The following is a 15,654-nucleotide window of genomic DNA, read 5'->3' as shown; positions in this document are numbered from 1 at the left end:
GCGGCTCTCTTAGCAACCAACCAAGGACAGCACAACTTTGTGGTGACCTCTCACCAATTCCAGTGCAGCACCCTGGCTGACTAACCAATCACAGCACAACTTCTCCATGAATGCAGAAAACAATTACAAAGCCTTTCTCAACAAATTTGATAAAATAAACCTTGGCTGCTCAACCAGGAAGTAAATCAGCTAGTTAAGGTAAGACAAATCTTGCAAGCAACAAACAGTAGAACAACAAGAACAGCACCCTTCAGGGCACTATTGTAATCTACAATTCACACTAGCTGGACTCCCATCCTTTGGCAACCTACCTTGGCTAATGCAATTACTCAGTGCATTTTTGGAGCAAAGCACATCTACCTGGATTAGACATGCAACTCTGAAAAGTAAAGCATGTTAGTTCTGAAAACCCCTATATGGGCACCCATTGCTTCACACTATACACTAACTTATACAGACAGATGAACCACAGTATCTCAAAATCTTGGATTTCTGCAAATCTGATACGGAGCCAATCAATAACAATCAAGTCCTTTATAAACCACACATCACAAATGAGAATAATCCATCAAAAGAAAATTGACCAAACCACCAATTAAGTCTAAAATCTGCATTGCATAACCAAACACCTCTCAAATAGTATAACAATCTATCTCACAAAATCAAAACTTCAAAAAACACCATGGAACCAAACACAACTTGCAGAATCATTCCGGCTTATTCATACTTACACTCCAATTCATTTTGGAACAGCACTGCAAGTCAACCCGCTGGCAAAATCTCAGCACTGGGAACTCCACCAGATAATCCACTATCTCCCCGGACTAGGCATAAGAGAGTAAAAGGAAAATAGAGGTGTTCTCTAGCAAAAGGAGGTGCAAGAGCAACCATAATTTGCTACCGCGATTTGTGGAAGCAAAACGGTAGACACCCCAAACTTTTCCTCATTTGGATCTCCCACAGTTTACTGTATCAAGACGGTGCTAAGCTGCAATTTCATGAGGAACTATGTGGACACGTTAACGCACATCCCGAACATTAAACTAGCAGAGTAAAACAGCTCTTTAAGTAGTATGGTCCACTCAATAACTGAATTCTCAATCAATGAAAAGTTAAAGGGTTATATTACAAAATTTCAAAATAAGTGGAATAGATTCAATGACATGAAGGCTCTCAGATGCAAAGTTATACAGAGTATGAAAAATCAGGAAATATTTTAAGTCCCATTGACCAGCAAAATCATTAGAAACCATGCAGCGTACCTAAGAGCATAGGAAAGCTCAGTAATATCTCTGCCTACCCCTAATTTGATAAACAATTCTTGCATAGGAAGTTAACAGTACTGCAAAGTCATTGTGGTGTGAGCAAAAGTATGATTTCTTTAGAAAATCAAAACACAAGAATATTAAACATCATTACCTTAACATATAAGCAATATCCCAATTCTTTGAATAATTATCCAACACTCTCTATGCGAATTTCATCCGGAGATGTTCGAACAAACATGAAGCATTTAACATTAAGACTTATCTGAATAAATAAGATCAGCGAAGAAACAGAATACAGGGACACTTGTTGTAGTCTTACGTCTGAACAATAGAAGGTTCATTGTGAGTAAAGCAATACAGAAATACAAATAAACTAATATGACCTCAGTTTGACTGTGTGCTGTGGAACTTATGAGAGGATGCGCGCAGGGGGGAGCACATGAGTGACAGAGATGGCACCCGTCTTGTCTAAAATGGTAGGAAGTTAGTTTGAAAAGCAATTGCACAATATCAATGTAAAAAGGCACATTAAACATTGTTAATGAGATACAAACATATAATTATTTAAAATAATGTATCAATGTAACAACAGGTCTCAACACACAAGCAGGCATCATCAAACATAGCAACATTCTAGAGTGCTTATTGTTGGTGATTGTTAGAGATGCAGTACTAGTAGTTGAGAACTCATTTTCTATACACTAGAGGCCCCCTTTAATAGATTTCAACAATGTGCACAACTAAAAGTATCAATGTATGTGATTAACTATTACACTCTTTTAATTGTTCGACTTTCATGGAATATTTTTTGTAAATGCTCCAGATTGAGTATTGGGCAAGCTGGGCTATTTCCATAGGCAGACTGTTCTATAAAATGTAATTACTGCCCTGAAGAGGAACACAAAGGGACATCCAAAATATGTTCTTCCGACGTTCTTGTAACAGGAAATGCAATACATTATTACTCGATTGGCTTCCTGGTTGCGTTTCCTTACAAGAATGCTGAGCCAAAACAACTTTGGCACAAACTGTATAACGTTTATAATCCGGTTCTCACAAGTCCAGCTACATGTCACCTTCCAACCCAAAATGTTCACTTTCCTAAGTAGGGTGTACATGCTCTGACACAACATGGCCTCGACAAACAAAAGACGATGAGAGGAGCTCACTCAATATTATTTCAGAGTGTCTGAATATTGATCTAAACTTTATATAGGAATATTGTGCATATTGACAACAATCAAGAACCTTCGCTTGCACCATGCCTTTCTAGATTTCATGACCAGTTTATCATTCTTCACCTCCCTTAATTTGTGTGGGAAGCCCTTGCCTCACTTTGTCATTTATTGTCCTGTCATATGCATTCTTCCCTTTCAATTACCTGCTATTCCACCAACCCATAAAACATTCGGATTGTTGCAGCACAGAGGCCCATGCTACGTTTGCTTTTATCAAAATGAATAGAAAAGATTGTTGTGACACTTTAAGCCAATGGGCTTTGGCATTCCTTTAAGTTGGGGGTTTGAGCCATTGGGCTTCTACAGTGTAACAATAAGCAACTAAATAAAGCAATTCACTGGAATGTGCTGGATATATGTCACAATATGAAGGTCAAGAATGTAGACTGCCACTACAATATCGTCTACCTTCGTATTGCAAGGTAAGCATGCACACACAAATATAGATGTACTATTCTATTTTAATACTTTTGCTATTTACTTTTAATAGTTGTAATGATTGTACAGCTATTGCAGAGAAAGTAAAGAACATGATTATGAAATGTACCATTCTTAACTCCACACCTGCTCAACTTGATGATATGGTATGGTTGTAGTCCGTATTGTGGAGTGAATATTAGGGCAGATAAATATTTAACCATTCAATTCATGTTGTGGTAGAACACCAATGTATTTGTGTGTCTGTGTCTGTGTGTGTGTCCGTGTGTCCTTGAAACTCCAACATTCCCCTTGAAACTCCAACATTCCCCCGAACTCACAGGAGCATGGACCACAGAGTAAGTGCAGATTTTTTATTTATTACATCACCAATATCACCATCAGCATGACGCGTTTCGACCCCGGAGGGCCTTGATTCCCCCTTAGACCATTGCCACACTCAGGGCAGGTGCTACTCGCCATGTGAAAGTGGGTCCACATAATAGTTTCATCTAGTCAAAAAGGAATTGCGAAGCACTCACAGGGTCAAATGTAAATTATTTTAGGATTAACTACTATCTTGTACAATAATTTAAAAGCAAGTTGCCGTTTAAATCACAATGGGTGCAACATTACCATAAGGAAGTTGTCAATTGGCTCCATTATTTATGAACTATACTGTCATGGCTGCGAAGAACATTGGTTCCCGTATGGAGGTAGTAGCAGTTCTCTGTCCGATGCCTATATGCCCTACAACACTCACTATATAAAATCCCCAGACAGTATTTCTGAACACTAGTTGGATTGCTGGTGAATCTCCTGTGGGCTCCAAGCATTAACACATTAGCTTAACAAAGATAACGAGTACATGGGGAAGAGGGGGGCTTGAGGTGGCCTGCTTGGAGCTCTGTTATATGGCATCCAAACTTCAACACGCAGTCCATTGGCTGGGTGATTTGCAGCAATGGCACCGAAGCACACACTTTTGATTCAATATATTCCTTGATAAGAAAAGGATGAATAGTCGTTTGATGGTTCAATGTGATCTCTCCATTTATTATTCCATATGCGTTGTGGTGTGGACAATTTGATCTTACAGGTAGCCGACACGTGTTTTGTCCATAGGACTTCTTCAAGGCTGCTAAATCATATACAGTATTTTAGACATGTTCAGCAAACTTTGTATTGCAACAATCCTAGTGTTTGTGCTCGCTTGCTATGTCGTAAGGAGGAGATACAGAAATGTACTAGCTGCAGTTATCTGGTGCTTTAATTTGTGTTATACCAAGAAAGATGAGAGGTGATATTACCTCTGCAAACATTGTTACTGCATGAGCATAAAAGAAATTATATAGATTGCACACAAAAAGGTGTGTGACAGAATGAATTTTGTGAAAAATAATCAGTGAACTAGTGGCATACTTGGAAGCGTAGGGTGTCTGTGCGTTTAAAATATCTACATAAAATCAGTCTCCACAGGGAACCACATGATGCCAGTCCATAATTTGCGGTGTCACAAAAAAATGTAACAGTATGCGCGGTAAAGCTGTATATTCTTGCATGGTCTTCAGGTGAACAAAGGCGGCTTTCAGTCTGAGGGCCACCGAAGGTCCCGTCAATACAAGCAATGAAATGTGAAACCAAGTTACGTGATGTAGTGTGTGGCATTCCCATCATAAACTGACCATATGCTTAGTGTGAATCCAAGTTATAATGAACCCATTAATTCTCCTCTTATATCCTTCCAAAGTAAAAAATTCCATACTACTAGTAAAACAACTCTACCATCCAATTGTATGTCACTTCTCTATAGTGGTTACAACACAGTTCCACAATAATGCTTAGTGCATTTGATCAGTGCTGTATATATTCAAAATACCAATATTAAATTCCTTGCATGTCTTAAACAGTTGGCAAATGTTTAGTCGAGCTGCAAAAAAAATTGATGCTTGCTTATCAAGTTTTATGTTGTGCGAGCGCAGTTGTTTACTCTCCCATTAAGACCAAAAGTAAAGAATATGCGGGAATATGAATAGTTTAAAAAATCTAAACACTTACCGTAGCTTCAGTGTAGTTCTCGCATACTTATAGAGCCCCAGTAAATTCAAGAGTGCAGCAGTACCATGATAAGTCTGTGTTGTAAGTGAGACAAAGTGCCTCTTGAGTGATGAGTCACTTGCAAATGTTTAAGCATGTAATTCTTACCGCCCATACAACTGTTCTAAAAATGGGTTTCCTATTTTTCGTACCATAGCTTCGCCATGGTTCCCAAACCAACGTACGTGTTGCCCGGAAGTAAGTGTGCCATGGTCTGGTGACCATGGTGATGTGGAAGTTCAACAATAGAAAACGAGGACTAAAACTGTAGTTGCAACATTGTTGCCATTTGTAGAAGTGAAGAGTGTATAATTGAAATGACCATTATAAATATAGGTGTCATGCGTGAGAGGGAGTTTGAAAATTGCATTATTATCATCATGCATGTGTTAGTCTGTTGGTGTGTTAATGATATACAAGTGTCAGTCTCATCTTGGGTAGTGTGCAAGGAAGTAGGATGTGTTAGCTGCGAATCCTCCACCCATGTCATTTACACAGTCAGTAATCTTTACAACAAACAACTGTTTGCCTAAATCAATATAACATTTTACTATACGTTCGATGTTCTCAAATATAACTTACACATTGAGATGACATACCACATGTAACAAATTCATACTGCATATACATACTTTTTACATGTATTACTTTCTAAGAATTATAATATGAAGTGCGCCGCTGTTGGTACTGGTTGTGTTAGAGAAAGACATGTAGTTCCTTGTCAGTGTTTAACCCCATTTCCACCTTTCTGAGCTTAATAATCTATTTGCTCTCCAGTTGTCTATGTGACATGGACTTGTCACCTCCTCTAGGTATATGACCAGTGATGTCAATGCCATGGAATCCAATGTTCATTAATTTGTCTGCTTCATGTACCGCATTATAATGTGCTGTTACTGGATGATTTGCCTTGTTGTTTCGTGTGGTCCTTAGGCACGATTTAATGGCCTGATGGTGCTGCCTACATCTATTTGTCCTCATATACATAGTATACAATACACCACATATCTGGTGTTACAATTGATGACATTGTCAATCCTGTATGTCTTTTCCATGTTGTAATGGAAAGATTTAGTTTTGTTCATTGCAAAACTGCAAATGCTACACTTTCCCCATTTGTAGAATCCTTTAGGCGAGGGATGGCAACCAAGTCCTCTGTGTGTCTGGAGGAATGTAACTGTGGCATAGTGTTTGACTATGTGTAGTACCCCTACCATGTACCATTGTGGGTCTGTTTCAATCACTTCTTTTAGAGTTGGATGATGTGTTAGTAGCAATGCCTAGTTAAGATTTGATATACTTCTGACCTAAGAGCAGAATAAGGTGTGGTAAATGCAAGCGACTTAGGTGTATTACCCTTATTATTTTTCCTCCCTGATGTCAGCAAAAGATATTCCCGTTTGTTGTGGGACACTTTTTGTCTTGAATTCTCTAGCATATCCTTTCCATAGCCTTTCATGGTGAATCTTTGTTCAACCTTGTCTAGTTCAACATACAGGGAATCCATGTTGCTGCAACTCCTTTTGGTTCTGATCATTTCACCCTTAAACTGAATTCCCATGTAAATGCAATGTTGAAAGCATTATTGTTAAGGTAGGTGCAAAACCTAGTCAGAGTGTCACTGTCTCCTGACCAGAACATGATCACATCGTCGATATAACAATCCCAGTAAAATATATGTTCCAAAAACTCATTAGGGCCATCTCTCCAAATGTGTACCTTTTCAACCAGACCATGTCAAAGAGATCCATGTACATATTCACAAAAGATGGTGATAAGCGGGCTCCCATGGCCACACCTTGCACTTGGCAGTACCACTCTCCTTTATTCGTAAATATGCTGTTTGTGAGTACTAGGCGTATGAGATGTAATAGCATTTCTGTATGTTCAAACAATGTAGCTGATCTAGTGGCCAAAAAATGTTGTACAGCCTCAATGCCCTTGTTCATACGTATACATTTATATACTGGGCACATGTCCAGTGTCACCAAAAAATGTCCCTATATCCATTCCTAATCCAAAATCTTACTGAGTAGGTCTCATGTATCCTTAATATTAGAACGCAGGTTATGAACAAATGGTTAAAGGTATGTATCTATATATTCAGACAACCTTTCGGTCAGGGAACCCATACCTGAAATGATCGGCCTCCCCGGGGGGAAAACACCCCCCTTGTGTACTTTAGGTAAGATATAGATACATGGGGATCTGGGAGTTTGATTCTGAAGGTAGCAGTACTCAGTATCAGATACTAAGCACAAGTCTGGCCAACGTTTCAAACAGGCTTCCACCCGCACATTTGTGTCCCTTAAGGGATTACAATTCAATTTCTTATAGGCTGTTGTATTTGCCAGTTGTCTATTGATTTCCTTGATGTAATCTGTTTTGTTCATGAGAACAACATTGACTGCAAAATTGTCCACACCACGATGCATAGGGAATAATAAATGGAGAGATCACATTGAACCATCAAATGACTGTTCGTCCTTTTCTTATCAAGGAATATATTGAATAAAAATTGTGCGCTTTGATGCCATTGCTGCAATTTGTCTCCGACTGTTCGTACAGTACGGTAAAATGCATCCTAGGTGGTTGGGTGCTGCCACCACGTGAGCAGCACAATTGGACTACCTATTTTTTTTCTTCTTGATCGTTAGCTTTTTCACAGGGTTACATCAATACATAAATCTTATCTTAAAAACTATTGCCGCAATATGATTGATGTGCAGACAATAGGCATAACCACCACTTTTGTTGTAAATTATCCATTGACTGGACAATTGGGAAAAGCAGCTCTTGGCGGGCACATACGGGGTCAGTCCTTACCAGAACTCCTGATGCTCGGCTCTGGGGTTCCCACTGCCCTCCACTACATTATCCAGCACGTGGCTGCTGTATGGGAGTTTGCTGTCCGTAGGGTAGTACAGCTCTCTCCCTATGCCCCAGACAAGCCACATAAGGTGGTGAAGTCCTTTCAGCGTATAGCGGACTTTAGGTCTGTGCGGAGGTGGCAAGACGGTGGATGCCAGTGGATGGGAAACCTTTATAGAAATGCGTGCTTTCTAACACGGGGGAGGCAGAGGCTCCTTCACACTGGGAACAGGACAGTTCTTACAATACGAGAAGATCTCGCAGGGAGCTCAGAAGATCTGGCCATCCTTCCTGGAGGAGCACCCTGCACCAACTTGCCATTAGTAATGCTCTACATGGCCCAGGGTTGCTGATTAGCGTCTCATTTGCATTGGGTGCTCCAAGATGATAGTCGGGGAGGCCTCTCCCGGTGCAAGGTGAAGTGGGACGATATAGTTGGGGTATCTCCTACAGAGCGAGAATGGCTGAGAATACATGGGGGTGTTAGGGGTGCAAGCTCTAATGCACGGTTTAAACTCGTTCAATACAATTTTGTCAATTTTGTACATCAGACTTACCTTACCCCCCCGGACGCTAAGTAGAATCTACTGGGACCGTTTTGGTGCGCACCCCCGGTGTGGATCAACAGACGCTGAATTGCTACATGTGGTATTGACCTGTCTAACTCTGATGCCCTATCGGGAGACGGTACTGGCACGTTTAAAGGGAGCTATGGGATGGGTGGTGTCCAGAGAGGTTTGCTGTGGCTCCTTCCAGCACCCAAAAATAAGAAGCTGAGCAGAAGATTTGTCCTTCTGGGACTGGACCTGGCAAAAAGGTGCCTTACGATAATGTGGTTGCGCCCCACGCCCCCGCTTGCGTAGACATGTCTGAAAGACCTGTGTGAGTGGGTTACCGCGAAAGCGGTCCGAATGAAACATGTCCAAATGGACAAAAAACTTGAAGACGATCTCAGGGCATGGGCATCGATGCTGGCAGATCTTCTGGACCCGCAGGCCTTGGGCGAGTCGAACAATGCTGATGAGTAGGAGACCGGAATACAAGTGACAAACGGACGAACGGATGGATATTGGTACTCTGGGATATCTGCAATGCACATACATAATGTAATCTGGGAGAGCAGAGTTTGGACACGGAGATAGGGAGGGGGGAGGGAAGTTAAATGGTTGCATTTTGGCGTGGAAATCTTTGAACAGAGCTGGAAGAGCAGATCTACTTACAGAATGTATAATGTGAATGCACTGGCTCCTACCTGTGTTGTATGAGGCGGTGGACGGAGGCGGGAGAGGAACAGCTCTATGATACTTCCTATATTAAAACTACCTGTCTATAATTCTAAAATGGCAATAAAGTTACATTAGGAAAACACTTAAATTGTTTACATAATTATTAATCAATTACGAAATTAACAATAAGAAACAAAATTATATTACATTAAAAGGGTTTCTAATTTAAATTGGATCCGTCCTATCCATCTACAAACCCAGCAACCCGCTATACAGCATTATAAATTACTAATTACATTTTTGTAAACAAGTCAATTAAAATTACAAACTATATTTATAGAATTATTAGAAAGTATACCAACAATACTAACTACTAAAACTAATATATTAACTAAAACAAATCAAAAAGATTATAAAAAATATTAATAACTATATCACTGAAAATGATATTAAAAACAATGTTCCGAAAACAATATTACTTACCAGAAAAACGATATTTTGACAATGATATTCTATACCACAGAATTTTTTAATCATAATGTCCTCCCCCAATATTTATGTGTTCTTCTATTTTAAACTCCATATTTTGTCGAAACACTGCTCAGTCCAAGAGTAGCCAGCTAAGCTGTCCAAATCGCATCAGCATTTTTGTGGTCATGGTCACTTCGAGAGGTGTTCCTCAGCTTGCACAGAACACTGACATTGAAAGGTGCCTCTTGAAGCACAGAATATTGCAAGAGAAGGGAGATGTCACACTTGGGATTGTTCTACTCGTACCAAAACAATGCCTTAGTCCTGAAGATTTAGGCTTGCCAAGTGTTATGTGCAGACCTTTCTGAGATGGTTGCCTTTCTACAAATTGTTGTCTGAAGTTCCCAAACTAAGATAGGGATCGTTGTTGTTGTTATATCACGTTTGTCCCTGTTTTTTGTTCTATTCTTCTACAGTCCGATTCCATTTGAATTCTTATCTCCTGGATCACAAATGCTGTGCTCTATTTTCCACCCTGATCCAGAGAGGGCTTGGTGCCCTGTTAATTTACATTGCATTAAATACCGTCTTCATTCAAGAACCATCAGGATAGCAAAGGAGGTTTTTTCTGCCCTTAGTGACTTTTTCCTCCGAACTGGGACTGTTTTATGTAGGCACTTGACACCGTTCACATGTATATTAAGTGACTACTGGAAGGAGACACTATTTCTTCAGGCAGTCAAGGAAAAAGCTTCACAGACATTCACAGTGTCCAATTCTTGACACTCCTAGGGACATGGTTCTTATTTCAGTCAGCTACCACATTTAAGACCGAGGTTCAGTTCCTCCCATGGAGCAAAACCATTTCAGGACTGGACTAGTCAAAAAGGAGTGCATGAGGCTGGTTTCCCTTGGAAACATCTTGACATTTTAAAAATATTTGCAAGCTTGGTGTAGTTCACAAACATCACAACATTTTAAAAAGTTGTGGGAAAAAACTGCAAAAGCATATTCCTGGAAAACAAGCCCCACAAAAAAAACCTTTGCTAAATTCTTAAACTTTGCAACTTCAGTAGGATTGAGGTTTTAAGGTATGCAATGCTGCTCGCAGTTTCAGACAGCCTAGTTGGATAGGATTGTGTAAATCATATTTCAGGACTGTCCAAACCATTTGGAGCTTGCTAAATGTTCTGCCATTAAGTTGGGTAAGATCAAACTAGAGATTTCTTGACATTCCAGTGCCTCCAAAAACCATTAGGGCTGGGCAGAGGCCATGTGGTTGACTCTACTCCAAATGTGTTAGGCAGGGGATATGGGGGTGGGGTGATTGTAGTTTGAGAACAATGACCGATCTAGATGTAGAGTGATGTACTAGAAAGTGTAATGGGCAGACTACATGGGCCTACATGTTTACATCTGGAGTCAATATCAACTTGCATGTCATCATTTGTTTCAATGAGGAAAGCCAGATGCTTTTTCAAAAAACATTTGCGGGCATTGTAGAACCTCAGACTTCACCTTTCAAGACTCTGCTCAAACTGTTTACCTACCACCTTGTTGCTGATATCATGAGTAACACATTGACTTTCTTACAGGCCTTGAAGCACCATGGCTGAAGGGGAGATCACAACATTTGCAGCCCTGACAGAAAGATTTAACCTTCCCAATGGAAACTACCAGAGGCCGAAGCTCTTGTACTGCAGCAATGGAGGGTACTTCTTGCGAATACTCCAAGATGGCATGGTGGATGGGACAAGAGACCGGACTGACCCATACAGTAAGTGAATTGGACCATTTATCATGCGTTGGCTATACCCTTCTTAGCAGGCATGCGTATTCTTCAAGTTGTGTGTGTGGCCCATTTTTTTACTGAATAGTTGAACCAGACAAGAATGCTCCTTGTCTGCCATACGTGTTGGAATTTAGAAATTAAATGATGGGTCTGCATTTGGGTACAGTTTGTATTGTTGACTTAGGGCCATGATACACACAACAGCTACCTTTGTTAAACACCAGTTAAAAGTTTAACTAAGATAGATCAGAGATCCTTCCACTTTCTAGACTCGAGTATATTAAGGGGATATATGTCAGTTGTAACTCTTACATAATAAATTTATAAAATAAAATACCCAGGAGTCTAAATCTCGATAATGCTAGAAATCACGTTATAAAAAATAACTTTAGCAAAAATGAAACAGAGCAGTTGGATTTTTATCTGCCCTTGCCTTGCAAGCAATAAACAACTGAGAAGATCAATTAACTTTCCTGGACATGTCTGAATTTGTCATAAGGAGTTATATAAACTACAGTGCACTCTGCTGTGATACACAGTTGCCATGTCTCTGGCTTGTAACACATGTGCCTTCATGTTTAAAATGTTGTGATTTTTTTTGTTTGTACAAACCTCTGTTCCCCCATACCTCAAGAGAAGGGAACATAAAGGAGAGGAGAGAGAAAAGGTTAAAAGGAAAACGTGTTGCTCTGTCATACGGCGCATTCGTACTGTTCTTTAGCCCCTAACCCTCAACATTTACTCCTCCACTGTTAAGAGAGTTTACTTCCGAGTCATAGAACTCGATAGGTTTATATATGCCCCCTTTAAATAGCTACATTTCGTTTCCTAGCTCCATTCTTCTGCCCACGGCTTCAAGGCACCATCTATGAGGGTAGAAATGAAGCATTGTTGTACATTTTATGTCTACCCAGAGCTACCAGGACTTTGATCAATGTCAGCCAGGATCAACTCTTTCTAGGATTGTACTCCGCTCTGTTATCCGTTCAATACCAAATTATCCAAACCCATACCCTATTTATGTTCTTTTGTCTGAATGGTGTATTGAGTCTTCTGCCCCTTATGTTCAAAAACTTATTCTGCCCCTTATGTTAAAAAAACTTGTTTTTGAAGTGTTTGGGAGCTGTTCTTCCCTATTGTGAGGCATCTCTCGTTCTTTGCTTCGGGTGACCAAGTATATGATCTCCTGGAATCGTGTCTGAGGATCTCTGGATTGACTGTAACAAGTTTCAGAGGTGACACTCTCTTTCAGTATGTGTGTCTATCTGACAGAGGGAGTGCACTTTAGTGTCCATCCAACTTTTAAACTGAGGAGGGCTTGAGATAATGATGCATATAAATTCCATTGAGGCATCACAGCATTGACTCAGACTTCTCAGGTCTCCCCTACAATCGTATTTTAGTGTCATTCACCTGATCTATTGTAATCAAGGAATTCCGGTGACTGAATCCGCCACGGCTGCTCGGACGCCATCCATGGTGGTAGCACCACCGTAGCACCTCCTCTCGGCAAGAAGCAAAACGAGAGAGAGGCTTCTTTATAGTTTGTAGCCTGTGAGAACAACTTTATCTGGATTCCTGCATTCCCCATACTTCTGTGCAAATCACTTGACAACAACAGCAGTTCCATCAATTACCACATGGATGGTGGCAACCATTCCTGCAAAACCTAAGAAACATTTCACTGTGTGAGACAGGATGAGTGGCCAAGGAGTGGTGGGGCCTAGAGAAGGGGTTGGGACCAGACACTGCTTTCGCAGCTATTTAGAGCCAGGGCAAGTGAGAGGGCTGCGGGTTTTGTGTTGAGCAATGTCTTAGCTACCACTCCTCAAAAAAGAAACAAAGGCTTTTGAAGCACCTACCCAGCCACGTCCCTAGACTACTTTAGATCCAGACACGAGAGGCTTCTTCAGACAAAAATAACACTTTACACAACATTGACCTTTCCTGGCTTAATGGGAAACTGCTCAGTAGTTTATTTTTAGATACTTGTTGTACAAAAAGATACTGGTTATCTTCAAAGGGTTATTCTTTTGAATATCTTGTATATTTTTACCTTTACGTTCCTGAGCCATTCACCAACCGTATTTCTTTTTTTAAGTTCAAAAGAATTTTATTGGTCAAAATAAAGAGTGCCAATACAATAGTGAAATTCAATGAGAGATAAGAATAATGACAATTAAATAAAACAGTGCGTCAGTAGTAATGAATAAAGTGAACATCAGAGAAAAAATAAAACAATTAGATTCTGGTGATCTTCATGAGATAAACGCAAACAATAGTAAAACACAGTGATAAGCAAATAAAGGGAAACGTTAAGGTCAATTAAGGGGGTTTTGGGACTTCTTGCTGAATTGGACGTAAATGAAATGAGCGTGTAGCACACTCATCAAGGTATAAAGTAATAGGGAGCCATAAGTCAGAACGTTTAGTTGCCATGTGAATAGGAAATACAAAAGCGGTGTCCAGTCTATGGTTATGACAAACATTATACCACCATGCTTTAAAGGAAAGATTTGAAAAGTCCTTCCAGTTAGCAGTAATCTGTTGGAATGCAACAGCTAATAACAAATCAACAATATTAACATTTAATTCAACATCATCCCAACAATCAGAGAGACTACCTAAAAAATGTGAGTAAAAGAAAAAGGGATGTGACTATAAACATTACATTGATTTGGGACCAAATAAGTTTCCAAAAATCATGAACAGCCTTACATGAAAATATCATATGAAATAATGTTGCATGCGGTGAGGAACAGGACCAGCAGAGATCTGGAACCGAAGAAAATTGTTTGTGTAGTGTGTGTGGAGTGAGAAGAAGTCTGTTATAAATAAAGAAAAAGGTTTGAGTGATATTTGCTGCTCTAGAGAATTTACAAAGTTTAACCCATAATTTGTCCCAAAAAGCTATAGGCCAGGAGATGGTAAAATCAGACTCCCATTGTTCCTCCACCTTAGATTTAAGCCTGGGAGAATCTGCAGTGTGGAGGTGTTTATAAATAGAAGATGCTTTGGGTGTTGTGCGTAAAAAAGAGTGAAGTTGTGAAGTAGGGTTAGTGGGAGGAGGTTGGACTGAGGAGCGTTCGAGGGCAGAGTATTGTAACAAAACCGCCTTTTGAAGTAGGACATATTTACGAGCAAAAGAAGCAGGTAAATCAAAAGATTGACTGAGAGTCGAGAAAGGCAAAATGGCAGAGTTAGAGAAAAGTTGAGAGATCCAAATTAAGCCTTTCTGCCTCCAAGATTTCCAAAAAAAGGGTTTGTTGTTAATTAACAAATGTTTATTGTGCCAAATGGTATAATTAAGAAATTCAGTTAATGTATTGGGGGGAGCAGAAGTCAAAGATAAGAGCAATTTAGCAGTGAACTTATGTATAGGAGTGAGTAGAGTGTGTGGTTTGCGGGAAAAAGAGAGATATTCAGCAAAAGAGAAAGGGGACAAAGAGAAGCGTTCAAGCGTAACCCATAAAGGGCAAGTATCATCAGGGTCCTGTAACCATAAAGAGGCCTGTTTCAAAAGAAATGCCTTGTGATATGTGGGACCAACCGTATTTCTAATTTAAAAGTACTCTGATTGTCCCTGGGATTATTTTTCATGTCAACCAATTTTGGTGGTCTTCATCTTTCATCAAGTCCTGAACCCTTACAGCAACTTGTACTTAGATCATTACTTTCTCAATAACGAGATCTGTGGATGATCCTCGAACAGCACAATAGAGATAAAAACCATTGGGGGCAATGTAAAGGCTTGAGAAGCACACCCTGACAGCTGGCAAAATCTGCCCCAAATAAAAAGTAAAGGTAGTTTTTACATTTTGGTTTCCTGACCACTCTTCACTTGTTGGCCAATGCTGGTTGACCACAAACCAATTTATAATATTGGAAGTGTTCCTCCATCTTGAAATGATGATGATCTTTGGCCCATAGATCTTGAGGAGTCTGCATATACTCTAATGGTGTCAGGTCCCCTAGGCAATCAAGACGGAGAGCCAGATGGAATTACACTCTGCCATCAGTGCCCTTGGGCTCAACCAACGCAGCTGTTGAATGTGCAAAGAGGCAACGCAGCAAAAAACAGATGCTGCACCTTGACACACACATTTGTTTGTCCGTCTCCCATCCACTGCAAAGCAGTGCACAAACCTACATGTTTTCTCAAAATGTTTAAATCTGCTATTCTATATATGTTTGTATAGATATATAAGTATGTATGTGTATATATAATATATGTGAATTCACTGAAAAAACACAAGCCTACATTTTTGCTTGTT

General features: G+C 40.0%; 1 protein-coding gene across 1 annotated transcript in view; it reads left to right on the top strand.

The window, feature by feature from the left end:
* The window catches only part of FGF1 (fibroblast growth factor 1), a 236,682-nt gene that overhangs the window by 126,634 nt on the left and 94,394 nt on the right, over positions 1-15,654 (top strand). The window contains exon 2 of the mRNA XM_086931642.1: positions 11,184-11,365. Within this exon, the coding sequence (XP_086787768.1) occupies positions 11,197-11,365 (169 nt within the window). The 5' untranslated portion in view covers positions 11,184-11,196. The remainder of the gene's footprint in view (positions 1-11,183; positions 11,366-15,654) is intronic.

Source organism: Lissotriton vulgaris, chromosome 7 (assembly GCF_964263255.1).
Source record: "Lissotriton vulgaris chromosome 7, aLisVul1.2, whole genome shotgun sequence".
NCBI lineage: Eukaryota > Metazoa > Chordata > Amphibia > Caudata > Salamandridae > Lissotriton > Lissotriton vulgaris.
Note: the sequence above shows the minus strand (reverse complement) of the source record. Positions and strands in the feature narration are given on the sequence as shown.